At 31.6% G+C, this 20,883-nt stretch overlaps 1 protein-coding gene across 2 annotated transcripts in view; it reads right to left on the bottom strand.

Annotated features, from left to right (window-relative positions):
- Window positions 1-11,177: 11,177 nt before the first annotated feature.
- Ncam2 (neural cell adhesion molecule 2) overlaps window positions 11,178-20,883 on the bottom strand; it is a 409,037-nt gene continuing 399,331 nt past the window's right edge. The window contains exons 16-18 of one of the 2 annotated variants that reach the window (XM_034514690.2): window positions 17,333-17,537; window positions 14,781-14,900; window positions 11,178-12,136 (exon numbers count right to left, since the gene is read on the bottom strand). In XM_034514690.2, the coding sequence (XP_034370581.1) occupies window positions 12,025-12,136; window positions 14,781-14,900; window positions 17,333-17,537 (437 nt within the window). In that variant the 3' untranslated portion in view covers window positions 11,178-12,024. The remainder of the gene's footprint in view (window positions 12,137-14,780; window positions 14,901-17,332; window positions 17,538-20,883) is intronic. The other variant, XM_076943095.1, reaches the window with a different exon arrangement.

Below are 20,883 nucleotides of genomic sequence, written 5' to 3'. Positions count from 1 at the left end.
ATTAGAAAAGAATCTACTGCCACCACTTTTAGAGCACTGTAATTCCTAACTACAATCTCTTCCTTTGTTTTGCATGTCCTCCCTTCCTACACTGGACCTGATCTTTATTCTTAATAATGTAATAAAAACTGGGTTATTTCATTCCCTTATGCAGAAAATTACCAGTCTGCCTTATGCTGCTGTGGGATATTTTCTGTTTAAGATTTTTTTGCTTTCATTTAATAATGGTATCAAATGATTGTAATCTTCTGTTCAGATCTTCTCTCTCTCTCTCTCTCTCTCTCTCTCTCTCTCTCTCTCTCTCCCTCTCTCTCTCTCTCCAATCTATTATCCATTAAGAATTTTATATATGCAACTAATATATTTTGGTCAAATCCAGTCTACTCTTCCTCTTTTCCCTTTATCTCACACATCCTTCCTTCCTTCCTTCCTTCCTTCCTTCCTTCCTTCCTTCCTTCCTTCCCATATTTGATCACTTACTTTTAACAACCTATTGAGACTACTTAATGCTGCCATTATCTGGACAGTCATGGGATCATTTTATGGGACATGGGCAGCCTATCAAAAACTGAATCCTTAAAGAAAACTGACTCTACTTCTCCTAATAGTCATTAACTGCAAATAAACCCTCATCTAGGGGTAGAATTTGTGAATGCCTCCTACATATATACTTTAGTTTTAGCTGGATTGATCTTTTTCAGGTATTATGAATGGAGTAGTCACAGGTATTCTGGATTCTTGTGTTGACTGTTTCTATCATGGTTAGAGAACATTTTCAGAACGTTTTTATTTGTTATTTATTAGAAAACATTTTCAGAAAAGTTTTTATTCAGCTGATAATTCTCAGTGTCATCATGTTGATCATGTTAATATTTCAATGGATTTAATGGTAGTATTGCAAGTAATTGAGACTATCAAATAAAAATGAAGATATATTAACTCAAATAAGAATTGGCATATATGTAATAATGAAAAAGAAATTGATGCAGAAGACATAACAACCCTTATATGTATGATTAAATATAAAAAATGTTAAAAGTGAAGTATGAGAAATAGATAATACCAACTGATAGCCAGCTTCTAATGCTACCCTGAAAGCTGGTGAAACTGTAAGCCAAAGATCAATACAGGCTCTAGAAGATTTCTAAGTATTATTATTCACCAAACTGACAGAATTGGCACACACAGAACAATCCATTAACAGCATAAAACATTCTTTTCTAATTTAGACAGAACATATGTCAATATAAATGTTGTTTTGAACCTTTAAAAAAGTCCTGGTAAATTATGAAGTGTTTAAATAAATGTTACATATTGTGTTCATTAAGTAAAATTTACTGATCGCTTCCTGTAGAAATTTATCCCTGAAAAATCACAAGTATCTTCAATTTAAAACGTGCAGTATATTGCAAGACAGAAATCAGTAGATGAGTAATTAGAATCTCTAAGAAACACAGGTTATTATAAATATGTGTATTTCAATTAGTGTTCTCTGTCTAAACTCTTGACAGTAGGAGGCAAAACACAGTTATAATTTCCTCTCTTTACAAACCACACATTTTCTATTTGAAAGTAATCAGTGAGTAAAGAATTAATCTCAGAAGTTTCTTAACACTCTATGGTGAAAACAAGAAAGATGATTATGTATATCAAATGTTTTTCATGCTGATGAATACTTCCAAGATATTAAAGGATCATGTTCTAAATGCCCTTCCAGAAACTTTTATACTGTATATTTAAGACTAATATGTTTTTACAATTATATATAACATATGCTATAATAATTTATATTTAAAATATACATACATCATTTTTAATAGTGTTGTTTTATGTAGGACTGTGAAAGGCAACCTGGTTTCTGGTCGAGCACCAGCTAGAAACCATGGGTGACCCGGTGGGGTACCCTGCAAGGAAAGACAGGCATTTCGTCATGCTATGAGACTCCAGGCTCCAGGAGTCCAGAGACCTCCGCAGATTTGGGTCTTTCAGTCTCGTAAGGGCAATGTCCCTACCAGCTCCTGTAGAGACAGGTAGAGTGCAGGACTAGAGGCCACAGACCCTCAAGACAGATCTCCATATTAATGATTTACCTAAAGGCCAGAGGGGAGTAGCCAATTAAACATTCCTTCCCAGACCCTCCTCTTTGCACAAGGTATTTAACCTCAGGTCTGCCCTGAGGAAACTGGGATACAGTTTTCATCTATTTTCTGTCATGACAATAAACATATTCATACCTTGGACTGTTTCTCTTCTTTGGGATCCACTGTGGAGAACAGCAGGGCCATCTAATATCCCATAGAGGACTTCTCTGTGTTCCCAGCCACGGAAACCACCAACCCAGCAAGTAAGCTCATCCAGCCTTGACAAAGCCAAGTGAGCCCCTGCGACCTGTTACCAACAACTTTCATCCTTGGGGACACAGCCAGAGCTTCTCCACCTCTCCCCTTTGGCTGCAGGCTAATCAAGCCTGTATGTCTTCACTTTGTTCTCAGCCCTTCTGTGCCCGCTGCACCCAGTGGTACCAGGGCCCAAAAGTCTGAGAACCAGATGAGCTAGCTAGAGTCCTTGTGGGTCCTCAGACTGTTCTCCCCATCCCCGAGAGGGGTCCTGTAGCTTCATATAGCCCAATGCCTGCCCAGTGTCTGCATGGGGAGAACACAGCCAAACTTTGTGCGTCTTGCCTCTTCAAGCAGGAGCCCTAGACCCTTGGCAGGCCAGACATGGAACCCACACAATTCACCCAGCAGTTTCACAAATGGATTTACTATACACACATATGTATATCAATTCATATATTATATATATATTTACATTTATATTGCAAATGTAAATGAGGGTCTGTATCAATCACTGGTTTTCTGCTTGTCTGCATACGTTTTTGTTCTTTTGCAGAACTTTGACACTATAATTTATAAGAAATTTGGATCCAAGAATGACGCTAATAACAGGCATCTTTGTAAAGATCAGATCTCTATGTTGTTTCTGGGGTATCTCCAGGTGTCATTCTATTGTGATTACATTTAAAAATGATAATATCATCATTTGAGCTATGAAAGAAGCTATAGTACATGTCATATAAATTTTCTCATATAATAAGCAGGTGAAAGTATATATTTCTGAGTCCAGGTACTACCAGCTTATCTACCACCTTAAAGACTTCCTACATGAACCTATTGATTGATAACAGATGAATTTGGGGTGAGTCACTGACTGGCATTCATAAAATGAATCATCCTTACCACTTAGTAACTAAGATCCTCCTCTAGCTGAAATTCTCCTCTGTTGAATATCTCCATCAAGCCCAAGTATTTTCAATTTTTTCATTGTTCTAACAGGTGTGCTTAAATGTCTCTTGATTATCTACCAATTCTTTCATTATTAATATTCCTCTATTCCAAAATACTTGTCTTACAACTCTACTTATGTCTTGTAATCAGCACATAATTGCACATTTGAATATGTCTACTTCCAAGGAAAGTGAACTATTAGCTGTGCTGCTGGCAATTGTCCCAACCAGAGTTTAACACACTACTGATATTTTAAAAAGTTACAGGAGCAGCTGCATTGCTGCATCAGAACTCTATGGGAGTTTGGCAAACCATGTGAAACATGTGTAATCTTGTTTGTCTTCTGTACCTTTGTCACCTAATTATAGATAACTACCTATGAGATTATATTAGACTGGCAAATAGAAGTCATGAAATCAGCAATAGCAATAAATAAGTTGTTTCTGTTCTTTATACATTTATAATAAATAAAAATATATAATATATTATATATAATACATTATATATCTCTATATATGTATATGAATAATATATATGTATAAACACACACACATATATTATATGTATATAAATTCATATATATATATATATATATATATATATATATATTCATATATATGAAACAGCTTTTGATACCCAGATGGGCAGCTTCCCCCTATAAGGGGAATGGAGGGAAGACTTATGTGAGGGCTTATTGGAAGGAGAGCAAGGGATGATATTGGATTGTAAAGTGAATAAATAAATAAATTTAATAACAACAATAGAATAAAATTGAATGTGATTCATGAAGCAAATGTGTTTTCAGTGCCCTGTTATATAGACTAGAGTTGGCAGATAATTGCTTCTCAAAATGTGGTCACATCCAATCATAAAAATATAAGCAAAAAAATGATATTACAGATCGGGTTAAAACAAGAAAAAAAATTGTGCAGAATCATCTAAGTGGCCATTAAATAATCCCTAACTTCTTTGATCTAAAGTAAGAGATCACAAATCCCCATCAGAAGAAGAGGTATCTTGAGAAAAGCAGAGATATGAGACATTTAATGGCTGGGTTTTAAGACATTAAAGTCACTGTGATTTTTATAAACAACAATAAAAATTAATACAGTAGCATCAATAAATGAAATCAAAACTGGCAACTTTAAAAAATCTCTGACTACAATAAAATACTAGAATTTTTTTTATCCTAATCATGCTTCTGGGAGTGAAGAGGACAAATTGAAGGTCCAGAGACAATTATCGAATCCTTGAAAGTGTTTTAGTACACGAAGCTAAGAATATCCTATTTGAAAAATCTTTGAGGAAATTTCTGCCTGTGACAAATAGGACAAGCAGTTTCTGAATGTGACTAAGATTTCCAGCCATCAAATTTGTTTTCATTGCTTTCAAATACAGTGTGGACTGAGGAGATGGGACAATGAAGATAAATATTCATTGTAGAGCTGAGAAGCACTCTTCTACATCCGTGAGCCTACACATATATACGCCTTTTATAAATCAAGGGTATATTGCAAGCTTGAATCAAAAAGAGACTTAATGAATTTGTACTTTGTACTTCTGTTTCTTATGCTCCTCTTTAGAAGCAAGTAGCTAAAATGTGGTGAGAAATGACTGCCAGTGTAGTCAAGTTGACATAGAATCACGAAAGCAAGTATTTAAAAAACCATTACATTTCAGATTCATGTGTCAAGCAGCTGCATTAGATCACTGCCTAATAAAATTTCATATCAGAATTAACCTTCAAAGACAGCAGGCAGGAGATTCACAATCTCAATTTTTCTTTGCTGGGCTGTAATCATCAAATGGTGAAATTAACAAACATTGATCAACAAATATATGAGTGAGCTCTTTTAGACAAATAATATATGCTTTAGAACCAATAATTTTTACCTGCGTTATAGAATAAATTCCTATATAACACGTTCAAGTCCAGAACTAGCAGTACGCAGAGCATCACGACCTTGAATGTAGATTTTTTTTCTAACTCCATAGCTGAGTTCTTACCTGATTTGTAATAAGGTTCCAAAGTTCCCATAATCATCTCTTTGCATGATGGCTCATTGTAGCTGTCAAAGAGAGTACATCTGGAATCAGGTAAAGTACAAAAACTGGGCACAACTAGCAGGAATTTTTTTTTTCTTGATTGGATTATTTGAAGTGAAGAGGACTGATTGTAATTCTAGGTCATCTGTTGTCTGAAGAATCATTGTAAACCTGGGTTCCAGAGTCAAAAATAAAAACATGGAAGCAAAAGCTACTGGTTTTTCACAGATTTCCCTTGTTCTCACTGGCTTGTTTACCTGTCCTGATAGGACTCCTCAGCTGGTATTACAGTCTATTTCTTTGGATATTCTTAGGTAAACTGAGGAGCAGTTTCACGCTTCCTGCTGAATGGAACAAATACACGATTCTCAGCCTTTTGTCAATAAATAACCACTATGACAGCAAGATCAGAGATGACAATGCACACTAATAAACCCTCCTTGTGTTATACATATGAAATATCTTATTGTCAAATGCACCAATATTTATATTAATTGTAATATAATTACATTTCTCCTGTCTTTCAACTATCCCCATCCTTATATGTTCCTGTTCTCTATTAAACTTATGACATCATTTATTCATCTCCATTGTGCACACACACATACACATATATATATGTATATATATATATACACACACATATATGTCTATATACATATATATGTCTGCACATATATATGTCTCTCTCTATATATGTATATATACATATATGTATATGTATGTGTATATGCATATATACATAAATATATATATGTATTATGTATAAACACATATGTATGTATATATGTATTTATATGCCTAAATATATGGTGGTCAGTCTGTATAAAGTTTCTTGTATGTATCTGTATAAGATACATACTGACCATTTGGTATAGGAGAATCAAGTTGGTGTTTTCTTCGCTAGTGAAGACCATTTCTATCACCCTTAACAATCTCTAATTTCCTGCAGTTCCTTGTGTAGGGTTCATGATATACAGGCATTTCCACTTCTACTTTTCCATGTCTACTGGTGTCAAATTTGTTAAGCTTGTGTTTATGCAGTCACATTGGTGAGACCCTGGTGGAGCAACAAACGTTGCAAGTTTAAAATTAAACACTAATGAAAATGAGTTTTAATATCAGAAAAGAAATTGTGATATATATTATATATGTGTATATATAGTCAATTTCTATAAAAATCCCCTTCTTTTATATTTAATAATATGAAATAGAATTTCAACATGAAGTAGAGAAAAAACAACAAAAACCTGTTTCTCATGCTTCCACTGGTGATGCTTATGAAGCTATTATTTCATGACTCTATAGCAATTGTTTATTTTATTTTTTTTCTGATATGGGCATTGTTTATAGGCCATAATCCTGTGATTCCAAATGCTAAAAAATGGCAGAAGAAAATATTTTTCTTCTGGCTACCTAGTAGTATGTCTGTAAGTTCTAGGGACTAAATTTTTGTTAATCACAAGTTCTCTCACTATTGATATATTGCTAGAAAAACATAAAATTTGACACTTCATTAAAGTAAAAGTATCTTTACTATTAATATACAAATGGTGAAGAGTGACAATTTTGAAATACCATAAGCCATACTTTCAATGTCTTTCATAAATACAAAACTTCAACATTTGCAGTATACTTTTTACAGTTTAGACATATATATATATACAACATTTCAAAGGGACATACTATATTGAAATAATAAGAAAACAAGATAGTTAAGAATACAGAATTTGAATGGAATGTGTAAGTTAAAGAAAATAAATGTCTGCATTTTTTTCATATTACTAAATAAAAGTATAGAATTCACATACCCTCAAATGTGAGGGTTTATTTCCAGGTTGATTTAGTTTTCACAGGGGTTAGAGGAAAATCCTAAAAAAACATCATTTTTTTTAAGATGCAGAATAATTGTTTGTAGTTTTAATGATATCATAATTTTAAAGTAGTATGTTGTTAGCTTAAACATCTCATTAGCAAATTGAATCATAGAGTGTATCACTGTTTACGTGGTCTTCTAGATCCATTACAGTATTTCCATTCTCTGCTATATTTGACACTAATATTTGCTTACACTGTTACTATTCCGTGATCAGGGATTTATGTTTATCTTCCAAATGAAAAGTTTGTCTCCTTTATAATTTACTTTCTCTTTTCCTTAATTTTTCTATTTGGACATGGCAGAAACACTCCAAACATCATTGCTTTACTTTCTCTTCCATGTAAGGCTAAAATTAGACATGAAAAGATTTGAGTTTGTAAATCACAAAAGTGTAAAATTGTGATACATATATGTATATATATACTTTCCATAATCATAATCATGAAAAACGCCAGATCTATAAACCAAAAAATTCTTTTTAAAATCAATAAAATTAAAGAGACTGAAGGAACTAATTAATTTATAATATTATAAAAGTATACATTAATAATGAACCATTTTTAAGAATATTAAATGTGTTACCAAATAAATATTTACCATTATATATAATATAAAAGTAGGAGATCATTATATAAAGGGGGTACTAATTTTTTAGTAATACTGTTAAATAGCTGCATCTACATGCATAAACACAAATAAAATAAAATAAAATAAAATAAAATAAAATAAAATGAATGGTGGAGCCTGAAAGAAAATTAAATGTACTCACCATTTACTATTGCTAGGCTCTTTATAATATTTTCATTTATACATACATTTGTTTCATATTAGAATATTATTAAGACCATATATATAATTTTATCTTAAATAATTTAACATCTGTGTTTAAATTTTAATTTTCAGCCAACCACATTTAATCTCAGCATATGTAAATATATCTATATGCTATTACGCTTTAGACAGAATGTTCCAAAGTGTTAGGAGAAGAAAATTTGACATAAATAAGAAAACTCTCATTTAAGAGTGATTTTAATCTTTCATGAATTTTTAAAAATGATCCCTCAAAAAAAACTTTATGAGAAAATTAAACAATTCTTATCATACTCCATGAAAAATTATATAATTTTAAATAATTATTATATGCTATACCAATATTTCCTAAGTTAAATATGTAAATTTAAACTTCTCTTAACATTTCAATTATAGATACTTTGATAATTTTTTTGTCATCATATGGATGATTTATGGTCTCAACAGCAGTACTGGGGACCCAAGTTACACTCTAGTGATTGCCCTTATTCTAAGGAGAATCTGTTGTGTTTCTTAGAGCTAATGTCAAAGTTTTCTCAATAGAGACTTATCATCTAGAAAAACAGTATGGAACAAGTTAAAGTGTCTAATGGGTGGACTGAAGTACACTTTTATTGTAATTTAAAATATATTTGTTTTGGTTTTGATTTCTAAGGGAAAGAGGTTATAGCTAAGATTTTCATTGTATGTTAACACTGCAAATTTAGTGTCACGTGTTTAATTAAAACACATAAATCGTGAGAGTAGTTGTAATTTTTCTTTAACAGAATGTCATGCTGATATAAAGGCACAGAAAACCTGTTAATTATTCAAAGTATTTAGATGATTTCAATATACAATTAATTGCTGGATCTTGTATTTCATTTGATTAGTAATAATTTTTTAGTTATATATTTATATATGCTTAACACAAAGACTAAGATTCATATGACATCTGTTTGATCCAAAACCCTTTGAAAATGTTGGTTTATGTATTACTATTTAAAATAAATGTTTTAAACACTATTAATGTTAGAAATTAGTACAAGTAGAACAGTAATGCTTCTTATCCACAAAATAATAAATAAACCTGTTGACATCACCATCATTAACTAGTTTTTAAATCATTATAAAGTACTTTGATACACTCATTTATGCTAGTTTTAAAAATTAAATATGAATTAATTCAACTATTAAAATTTCCTCTTATATGATGTCAAATAGAGATTGTCATTTTTAACTGTTCCTAACTTTACGTTTATTTGTCTCTTTGTTTTAACTTGTGCAAAGTTTAGATTAACTTAACATTACTTAAATTTTGTCCAGTGGGTATTTTTTCAAAATGCATAAGTGGGCTCTCAGATAGTTAAAGATACATGAATTTGTTTAGACTAAAACAGGATTAAAAATAAGCAATAGATAATTTCAGGGTTAGGCATGAGTTGAGAACTTTCAATAAGATAATTCTCACATGGAGACTTTATAAATTGTGTAATTAGGAGAATTTCTTTGAAATTTTAAAATGTTTTCTACATCAATATACTGTTTCTCCAGGGCATCAATTTCAAGGACAATATTGGTTCAGCATCTCCTAGACAATTGATACCATGTGTGGGATCTATCCAAAGTTACCTAATAGCTCCATAAATGGACAAGAGATTTAACACTCTCTATATAAATTTAATTTGGTTTCTTTATATAGAAATTCTAAAGATATGATGAAATTAAAATTTCAAATTGAGAAAACACATAAAATATTTTTCTTCAGATTTCTCTGTTCTTGTGGTATAGCACAAACATGACATCTCTAAACATGCGAAATCGCTTTATCAGTCATACAAATTATTTTAATATCATTAGTTTAAACCCATGTGGTTCTATCCAGGAAAAAAGTAATCAGAGTTCATGGCTATTGCTTCATAGACACCACTAAGCCTGTTCACTTTACACAAACAAACAAATTCAAGTATTTCGACTAGTTTTAGCACATTTGGTACAAAACAAAACAAGCATAATGAAGTACACCCTACAAAAAACCCAGATAACCAGACAAACATAAGCTAAACACCCCAGGCAAATCTTTCAAGAACATGTTTAATAATCACATTGGTCAAAAACGGTTAAACTGGTTTGTTTGCTTATTTTAGACATTGTTCAAATTCTTAAATAGGCACAGATTTGTGTTTGTGTGTGTGTGAGTGTGTATGTGTGTATCTTTTCCTCTCTCCCACTTTCTTCAGAATATGTCAGGATGAACAGCAAGGAAAGGTCCCTGTGTAAATTCTGAATTTACAGCAAAGCACTGTGGACATAACAGTGCCTTAGCATGCAGTTGGGAACACTCAGTTTAGTTGACAACCAGCATGTGAGGAACAATATACATGGGGCTCTCTTTGGATGATAAACAAGCACTTTATAAATAAAAGTATTTCAGAGTGGCATTAATATTCTATTATACTTTTATGAATCTACTTATGAAGAGGAGTGGTGTAAGAGCATGTCCATCTTCATTTTTAAAACTATTCTTTCAATAAGCTATTAGGATATATTCTCCAATATGTTAATATCGGAGTTATTCACTTGATACCCAAACACCAAATGTTGTAAGAAGGAGTCTTTAGAAACTTTCTAGACTCTGACTTAAGAAATCCTCAAACCCCTGCTCCCAACATATGTATATTGATAGTCACAAATGTGTTTTTCATTTCTCATAAGTTAAATGATAATTCAGACTTTGACCTCAGGGAGTTTGCATAGCTTATAAGTTAGTAACTATTTTATTTTTATATGATACTTAACAGGTAATATTAGAAAGTTTATGTTGAATAGTTAAACAATTGTTTCAACCATAGCTGTTTATCAAAAATCTTAAAGTAGGTTTTAAATGAATTTTAGAATGCAATGTTTTCAATAAAACATTAGTAGCACTTCAATTATTCAGGTTTATTTTCCTGGCACAGATGTACGTTAAATTAAATCTGTTTAACATATACTTTTATAGTCCAGTAGCCACTTTCATTTAATGAGGGACACATAATATTAATGATCATATAAGACTATACACCAAAATATATCTAATATGAGGTGAAGTACTTGAAAACAATTTTATTTGTGATAAATTATTTTATAAATAAAAATAATCATGTATTTATAAATATAGCAAGACAGCATATTGATATTTTCCCATTTAAATTCACTTTATTTGAAGCTGCGGGCAGAAATCAATACCATTTTTTAATTGTAGTACATTTACTTTTTGTGTAATCCACTGTGAGTGAATATGGTATACATAAAAAGAGATTTAGGAATCTTTCTAATCTAATTTTACACACAACTAATCTTCTTTCAAATGTGTAACAATTTTGTCCTGGTATCAGTGTACCTAAGATCAATATCGAAAATGCAGTGTAGTTATAAGTTGAAAAGAGTCCTCCAACAATTTTTCAATTTCTAGTATCTGCAAAAGATAACTGACTGGCTCTTTCAAGCCTGGGTTCCTTGAAATTCCCCTGATGAAAAGCATACCATTTATTATGTGCCTTCATCTTAGTCTGAAAGCCCTCACAATAGTGTGTTTGCCCAAGATAAGATTCATAAACATGCAGGGCTTTCATACACTTCCTACATATTTACCTCACAATGCGTTTGCTCTGCCTTCAATTACAACTGAATATTTTAGAGAGAAATGTATTTGTTGGTGTTACATAAGACAAACAAACAAACAAATAAAACACTTTCGCCATCTAATAAATTGCAGTACTTCAATTACAGAATCAAACCAAACCCCAAAATTGGTACCAATCAAGTCTTTATACCGAATTCTTAACGAAATAAACAACCACCACCACAATAACAGAAGGAAATGGGCTGTGGCAGGAGGAGTTGGTCGTATGTATATGTGTACAAGCTATTCCAAGCTAGACTTTTCCCAAGAAATTAAGGTCAATGGAATAGTTTTGGTCATAGTGTCACTGCAATCCAAATGCTCCTTGTGGTGCTTGACCGAGGTGCTGTAACTTGTGGTTATGCCTTGATGTCATCTTCTTTAGACTGGATGATGTCATTAGATACTTTAATTTCTATAGTTTCTGCGTTTAAAACTTCCTTTCCACCTTCTTCTTTTAAAGGCAATTTTCTGGCAATAAACAGAGAGATATCAGATTCAGTTTCTAGTTACATTATTTAAAACCTGCTTTCGGCCATTGCAAAAAAATATTTGTTGAGTGAAACGGGCTGTACTTATTACAGAGACAAAGACACAAACTTATTTTAATATTCATTTTATTCATTGAGATTAAAATAAAACTATATTTCCTTCTTTCTATTCTTTTCTCCTGGACCTCTCATATATTTTCTTTGCTCTCTCTTAAAATCTTGGTCTAGTTTTTCATATATATATATATATATATATATATATATATATATATATATATATATGTATATATATGCGTGCGTGTGTGTGTGTATTTGTGTGTGTGTGTAAAAATATACTCTGAAATCCAAATTACTTAGTTTGTAATGTTCATTTTATGAATGTTTTTTGGAATGATCCTGTATTTAAATAATTTATTGCAAAATAACCAATTATGCAATAAAATAATTAGCATTTTCCATTAAGAATGTAATGTAAAACACAGGGTTTGTGAAACAAAGTATTTGTGAATATAGATAAATCAAATTGTTTACTGTAAGGTAATTTAGATTTCATACTGGGTGTAAATTAAAAATGAATTTGTTTTGAATTAATAAGAATCTGAATTCTGATCTATGTCCACTACTTTGTTTAGTATCTCTAATAATTCTCAAAAAATAACAATATTTAAGTGTCACACCATTGCATTCAATTAGAATTATGTGAGTTATCAATATTATTTGGAAATTGATGGAAATTAGTGTTATTTAGGCAATTGTTTCTTATATTTTGTATTTACAGATATGTTTCTTCAGCCTTCTTCACAATATTTTTCTTCATATTTTTATATCACTATTAAATACATTATGAAAGCTGTTTCTGATTTGACAAGAAAATACTGGTTTTTAGAACCAATGACTCAGATATATGTTTGTGTACTGCATGTGTCTGTGATGCTAACAGAGGCTAGAAAAATATGTAAAGTTTTCTGGAACTGGACATGTAAAGGGTTGAGAGGAATCACAAGGGTGCTGGCTGGGAATTGAACCTGGGTTCTCTTTAAGAGGACTCTTAAACACTAAACCACCTCTTCATGTTCCTTGTTTCCTTTTCTCTAAAATCCAGATGGGTTCATTAAATTTTAATTTGAAAATAGTCAAATGATAAATTTATATTTTTCATCTATTGCAACATTCACTAATTCAGTGGTTCAACTTATTTATATTTTCTTGAAAATTTGACAAAATAATTAGATCTAAGAGTTCACAAATACAATTTCAGTCAAACTGTACTTAATTTTATCATAATATAGAAGAATTAACATTGTTAATTTAGATCCTTTGAGTTTACTTGAAATTTACAACTGAGGATGATCTTGTTGAACCTCAATGGGAGGAGATGACCTTGGTCCTGTGAAGGTTCGATGCCCCAGTGTAGGGCAATGCCTGGGCAGCAAGGCAAGAGTCGGTGGGTGAGTGCAGGAGCACACTCATAGAAGCAGGTGGACTGGAGATGGGATAGGGGATTTGGGGAGGGAAAATCTGGAAAGGGGATAACATTTGAAATGTAAATAAACAAAATACCTATTTAAAAAAAGAAAAATTATTTATAAAAGGATGGCTGAGAAGGTATTACGTCTACGGGTTGAATTTATTATTGTTGTTTGGCTAAATTGTAAAGGTTCCATACTAAACATTAATGTTTCTACACTTAGAGAAATGTTTTTTTCTGTCTTAATCCCTCTTTATATGAGTTACAGTTAATTCAGAGACTCACTGTTTTTCTAAATACTGCCAATGAGCATTAATTGTGAACTAACACCTAAAAAAGGACATTGATATCAACCATTCAAAGACTCACAGAATGTAATGCAAGAGGAGTGAAATGAAGATTAATAAAAAGTAGAATTTCTGTGAAATGTTTCCTTTTGGCGACTTTGATCATTGGTAACTTGATTTAATAAAAAGATACCTGTCTGACCTGGTCCAGCACACTTCTGAGCCTATCAAGACTCACATGGATTAGAGGCATGGTTTGATAGGCCATATATCCCCCTGCTGAACTATTCAGTACTAATGGATTATGGTGCAAAATCAGTCATTATATTCTGTTGGATACTCATTGATGAGTCCATCAATCACCAATGGAGAGCTAAATGTATGCTCACGAGAAGGTACATGTTAAAAGCTCAGTTAATCATAAAACAAAATAGAACCTTGGATAAAAGAAAAGTAGTTATAAAGGGGAGAGCTTGACAGGACTGAGAATAAAATGAAAGACAGTAGAGAGTAATTAGAATATAGATTTTTTTATGAAATTATTAAAGAACATGTTTAAGTTAGTATGAGAAAAATTATTTCTTTAATAATCTAGGTATACTGCAATGTTTATTAACATTCAGTATAGCAAAGGATTTCCTGCCACATATATTTTTTAGTAAAAAAAACCAATTATATCTTAAACTGTAAGAAATTACAATTTCAAGGCAAATAGGTTGAAATAGACTTTAAGAGTCTAATGATTTTTAATTTAAGAAAACAAAATATTTCCCTTAACAATAATGATATTATTGATATTACCATTACTTAAAATGTTTTACCACTTTAGCGTTACTTATCCCCAAGTGCAATTATTTGTAGCTACATACTCAGGTTCTGTTAGTGGTGTTGTTTCATTTGGCTCATTTACTGGACTCCCGTCTTCATGGTTAGTGATTCTCTCATCCTCTGTTCTCATTTCCACTATTGGTTCTTTTGATCCATCTTTCCTAAAAAAGATAAATACAAATATTTAATTCTTTTATTTTTCAAATATGCTCACATATGCATACAACACACAGATACACACACAAACACACACACGTTCATGTTTGACACTTTTCAATGAATCAAACATTGAACTTTTTTTCTTTTTAAATTGATACTTCAGTAATATTTTCCTAAGTAACTAGAATAAAGCAGTGTAATCTTTTTTTTAATCATAGTTATTTTAAATTTTTGTTTTGTTTGTTTGTTTTGGTGTTAGTCAAGGTAACAAATATCTGTAAGTCTAGTAGCCAGGAACCAGTCAGGATGGTGTAAATTTAAAGCCAGGGTAGACTACTGATGATGGTCATTTTTTTGAGAAGAGACGAAACAGAAAATTATATTGAAAATGTTGCTTAACTTATAAAAATCTAAGTATTAGAATTAAAATATTTGATCAACCAATGTTTATAATATGATAGTTTTCTTGCCTAATTAGAAAAAACAAACATAAAATATTTAAAATAATTTGAATAATGTATAACAACATCGGAAACAATGGAACTCATGAACTTCACACACTCTAAACTCACAAATTCCCTGGATCTCTGGCATGAAATGCAAGTGCCTAAGGGCATAGTTTCTATGTGTATTCATAAAGATCTAATTGTACCTTGATAAACAGAAAGGGAGAATAACATTAGTTGAAAGATGCTAAATTGTAGAAAAACTATTGAATTTTTAGATCAGCCTGTATACTTCAAAGATGTTTTAACATCAGAATGGAAATCAGGGAATGTGTCAGTTGGAAAGAAGTTTTGTTTATATTCCATAGGTGATGAAAGACTATGGGTTCCATCAAAATTTATAAAGTACTGATCTGAGTAATGTAAAGAGAATATCTTATGTATTATATGGATGTATCACCTGTCAATTAAAGAGCCTATGGCCTATGACTTAGGCCAGGAATAATAGGTGAGACATTATACAGGAGGGAGAAAGAATTCTGGGATACATCCAGGTGGAAGATTTGCCAGAAATAAGTGGTGACTCATACACCAGAAAGATAGAAATGCAGAGGATAAAGAAAGCTGATCCCCCTACTACCTGCATAGGGATGGCTCAACAAACTGGATGAAAAAGATAAATCATTTATCATACTGTCAGATTAGAAAACCTTGATGCTAAAATGGATATTTCCTGAAGGACAAATGATCAGGATGACATGTATGAAGGATCATCACACCAAAGAGCTTCAAAAGGACATTTAGACTGTTAAGTTTATGGGATTTATAATTGTTTGCATTGTAATAGTTAACCTTTTTATGATTTTTAGCTTAAACCAAAGGGTGAAAATGTAGACAAGTTTTAATTCACCAACATGACTCCTCTATGAAGGAATCATGTCCAAATACCTAGGTATCTGTGATCTGGCTTAAATACAGACACACCCTTAGTACATAGCTTAAATTTCTAACAATGAAGGTAAATTTAGTTCATAGAAGGAAACAGCCATGTTTCCTTCTATGTTTGAAAGTGACACCTAATTGAGGTGCAGGTAATGTGACAGATCAAAGATTTCACAGAATGAATCAGAGCTAAGATATGTCCAATTCTCAAAGGAACAGGCAGAAAAAAGAGGCTACTTAGGAACATAATAGAGAGAGAGTGCCAAGCCTCAGCTGCTCTACGTGGCCCCTTTATGCTCTCAAAACCAGTACCACATGGGTGACTCTTACACACTATCAAGTCTAGTTGCAGCATAAGGTACAACCTTGACTATCTCTGGGACACAGCTTCTTTGTGCTCACAGAAAACACTTCCCAGAAGATTTCACCCCAATGATGCTGGTCTCTTCTTAGTCAATACTAATGTCTTAGTTTCAGCTAACAATCATCAATTGTCCCAGTGTTCTCTTCTATTCTTGATTCTAAAATCAGAGCGACATGGCTAAAGTTCCCAAGTCCTTGAGCTAACACATGGTTCCTTTGTTCTATAACATTATCATCAGCTTACAGTTTTCCAGTTCTGTCACTACCTAAGTTGGGCCATCCTGGATCTTGCCGTATAGATGGGCCTTAGACTCTGATCTACAGGGCTCTGTCTTGTGAATGTAGGGATTATCTTGATATGGGACACATAATGTAGCATGACTTTGAAAGAGTATTAATTAACTTTGGTAGGTGAAGTGCGGTCATAGTCTTGTTCCTTGAAAAGTTATATTTATATTTGGTTATATTGAAGGTTATATTGAAGTTATATTGAAGGTTATATTTATATTTGGTGTGAATACATCAGATACAGTAATCTGTATATACATATGTGTGTGTGTATTGTAGAGTTTAAGGCAAGCATAAACAATATTTGCATCGCATTGGAAGACAGCTCCAAACAATGCATGCCAGTTGTACTTGCATTCCACTCATGGGAGGTGGTGCTGGTGTCTAGTACTTACAGGTAAGCTGCTTTTCCTTCTTCAAGTTCTTTACTCTTTCCACTGGAGCCACTCTTTTTCCCACACATCCTCCTGGTAATGCACATTAGTAACCCACATTGTCGAATGAAGAAGCAGCTGACGTCTGTTACCACAAGGATTAGCAAAAGGGCAGCAACTCCAAGGCCAATGATGGCTCCTAGACCCAGGCCATTAAAAAGTGTGTCTTAAAAAACAACAACAAAAAAAAACTCAATAAAATCTCCATATAACAAAATATCAAAATACAAAGTACTACTTTAAAGTAATTTCTAATAAAACATACACTCAAATATAGGTGAAGAAAATATGTAATAATGAGTGGCAACTTAATTCATTGATTGTTGGGACCCACTGTCAGGCTGCCAAACCGTATTTTAAGAAAGAATATGTTAAAAATTTAATTATTTTTCAAATATTTTTAAGAAAGACAATAATAACTTGTTTTCACTATAGTTATTAATTCACTGTAGGCAAGAAAGTAAATATCATATCGTGAACTATACTTTACTAGGAAGTCAGGCATAGTCAAGCCCATTGTTAAAAGAAAACTATATCATTTTTATTAGAGAAGGGTTATGTAAGTATTCAATATGATACTCCTTGGCATTTAGACTAAAACTTTAATTGGATGACTCCAAGCACTTTGCTTCACAGAGACACACTTATAAATTTCTACCATGAATAATTTTGAAATCATCACTTCAGAAAAGATGATTACTTATGTTTTTTCAGGTAATATTTTAACAAATTGCAGGCATAATACATGTGTGAGTTTTAAGAGTCATTGTTAGTTGTTATGTTATAAGATAAAGTTGTGGGATAAACCCCTTTTTCTTGGCATGGGTTTGTGGTAGTGCCAAGTGCCATGTACACTATCTTTATAAGGAGAGGTTTGGGAAAAAAGGGGATATGGAGAAAGAAAGGTAGAAATATTGAGGTGCAGCTAGTAATGGAAACAAGTAAATGACCCTGTATCTGTAGTACAATATGAAAAGACTATACAATTATAGCAGTGTAAGAATTAAACTGAGTCCTATAGAAAGTAAGCGGCATATTGTCTTATATTCAGGAAAGGAAATGTGTGAATAACTCATGCATACTTCTAATTATTCATATTCAAATAATCTAAGAATTTTATATGACTTTATAAAATTATAAATCTCTTTGTGTATATAAAAATATTAGTACCAAACCCAAAATTGAATATTTTTCCATAGTTACTATGAGCCAAAAATGAAAGATATAGATGCTTCTTTAATATATCATAGATTAGGCATAAAGCTGAAGTTTTATTTTTAAAGTCCTATGTAACCTCTTTGAATTCTTGTACATGATCCAAAAAACAAATTTCTATAAAATGAGTAGAAGAAGTTCACTTGAGATAAGAAGTCACATCTCATTTTAATTCTTCTCACAGCTAAGCAATACATGTGGCAATAAATTCTACAGGTCAATGTTACTGTGTCAGATGAATGACAAGATCTCACATATTCTGGTTTTAATGATAAATGACTGCTTTGGACTGCAATCTACAGCATCAGAAGTCAGAAAATCCTTGTTCCAAACACTACTGTATCATATTTTCTTATTCTTCCAAGCCTATGATGCCTCCTTATTTAAATGAATACAGTTATGCAAACAACTACCAGAAACCAGTAGAAAGAAATTCTGTGAATATGAGAATATATTAAAACTCCTTTAGTAAAGATTTAACATTAGATTTAAAATTTTACAATTTAGTAAAATTTAACAATTTAAAAAAGATTTTACAATTAACAATTTAACAATGATTGTTTTTGATGACATATCACACTTTAAATAAATGATACAAACACATCATTTGTGCTTAAACCCAAAGATGAGCTATTTTGTATCGCTGTTCATGATAAACCAAAGGTAACATGGAATTTCTTATTAAATAATGATTATTCTTTTGAAAATAAGTTTTACAAAATTACTGAGGAAGCCTGGTTAGATTTTTGTAATACATGTTATGCATAATTTTTATGTAAGTATATTTTTATACTTTCAATTATGACTAAAGAATGCATTAAATATTAAAATTTTTCATATTGTACAAGATTGTTTTATATTTTCAAGTTGTACAATAGTAACAATAAAGACTTAATCTTCATTTGTTTCTGTGCTACCAATTTACTTTGATGCAATGGTTTTATTTATTTATAATTTATTATTTATTTATAATGTGTCTATGTAAACACAAACATACATACACATTTTTATGATAATATAGTGATTTGAAGACTACAATGAATTCAAGGTCCTGAACAAATTCCTTTACAAGTTAACAGTGATTTAATTCTTTAGCAAACTGGAATGGAACAAAAAATCAAGTCAAGTATTTAAAATTAATATTCTCATTTTTAATAATTTTATAGTGACAAATTATAATTTCATTAAAAAGTGTCATCACATAGGAAAATCAATTTTTTTCAGATCTATATGTACCAAGGGAAAATTGAGGTTCAAAGACATCACTTATTCTAATTACAAATTGTTAGAATTTTAGATTAAAGACATGTTATGATCTTTAACAAACCCTATCCCCAGTATAAATGTAGACATCTTGTTCCATGCCTGCTAACTATTTCATCGTGTTGCTATAATATTCCTGACAGTCATTGACATAGAGAAATGACTTGGCTCAGAACAAGAACATGCTGACCACACATCCTGTTTTGTTCTATATATTCTGAATGTTCTGTATGGGGTTTCCTAGTCTTAAGAAATTCCACAATGCTTTCTGTAGAAACAATGAAATCAAAAGTTAATATGAATTGTTATGGTTTGAGTCAGAGCTGACCACCAGGCAGAACTTCCTGAACCTATGTGTGTGTTCATTGTGGTTTTTGTGCCTGACATTAAAGAATGCTACTAATAAGCCAAAATTTATGATTACAATATTCATGTTCTGCTATCTAAAAGTTCTGAAAGTTCATAACCTGTCCACCATCCCTTTTACCTCACTTGGGACCAATTAACTTAAAGGTTAGTTGATAATACTTTATCTAGTAAGCCAAGGTATAATATTGTTATCCTTCTTGCCTTTGAAATATTTAAAAATCTTTTTTTTCCTATAAAAACTCTGCTGTGATAAATGTTTGATGACATAGTTCAGACAATTCTGAACCATGTTTCTGGTCTGACCAGTATTAGGGTGTGTATATAATAAACCCTCAACTCTGACTGAGATTGTTGTTCTCGTGGTTTGTGAAGTGATTCCTAGATCACAACAGACACTTTTAATTCAAGGTTTTAATCTAAATAATTGCAGAGACCAAAATTATATTGTATTTCACCACAAAAAGGTAGGAATTAAGTAGAGTACATATGTTAGTTTCTATAATATTCTTAAAAAAATACTTGTCATGCATTATTTTATAACACTTAAATAAAACAATTTAATAATTAAGTTCAATGGAAACATATAAATTACATAATATGTTTGTGTCATAAGCTTTGCTTTTACTAATTTTTCATAATATTTCTATAAAAATAAAATTTTGCTA

Source organism: Arvicanthis niloticus, chromosome 12, assembly GCF_011762505.2.
Source record: "Arvicanthis niloticus isolate mArvNil1 chromosome 12, mArvNil1.pat.X, whole genome shotgun sequence".
Taxonomy (NCBI): Eukaryota; Metazoa; Chordata; class Mammalia; order Rodentia; family Muridae; genus Arvicanthis; species Arvicanthis niloticus.
This window is presented reverse-complemented; position numbering and strand designations above follow the sequence as displayed.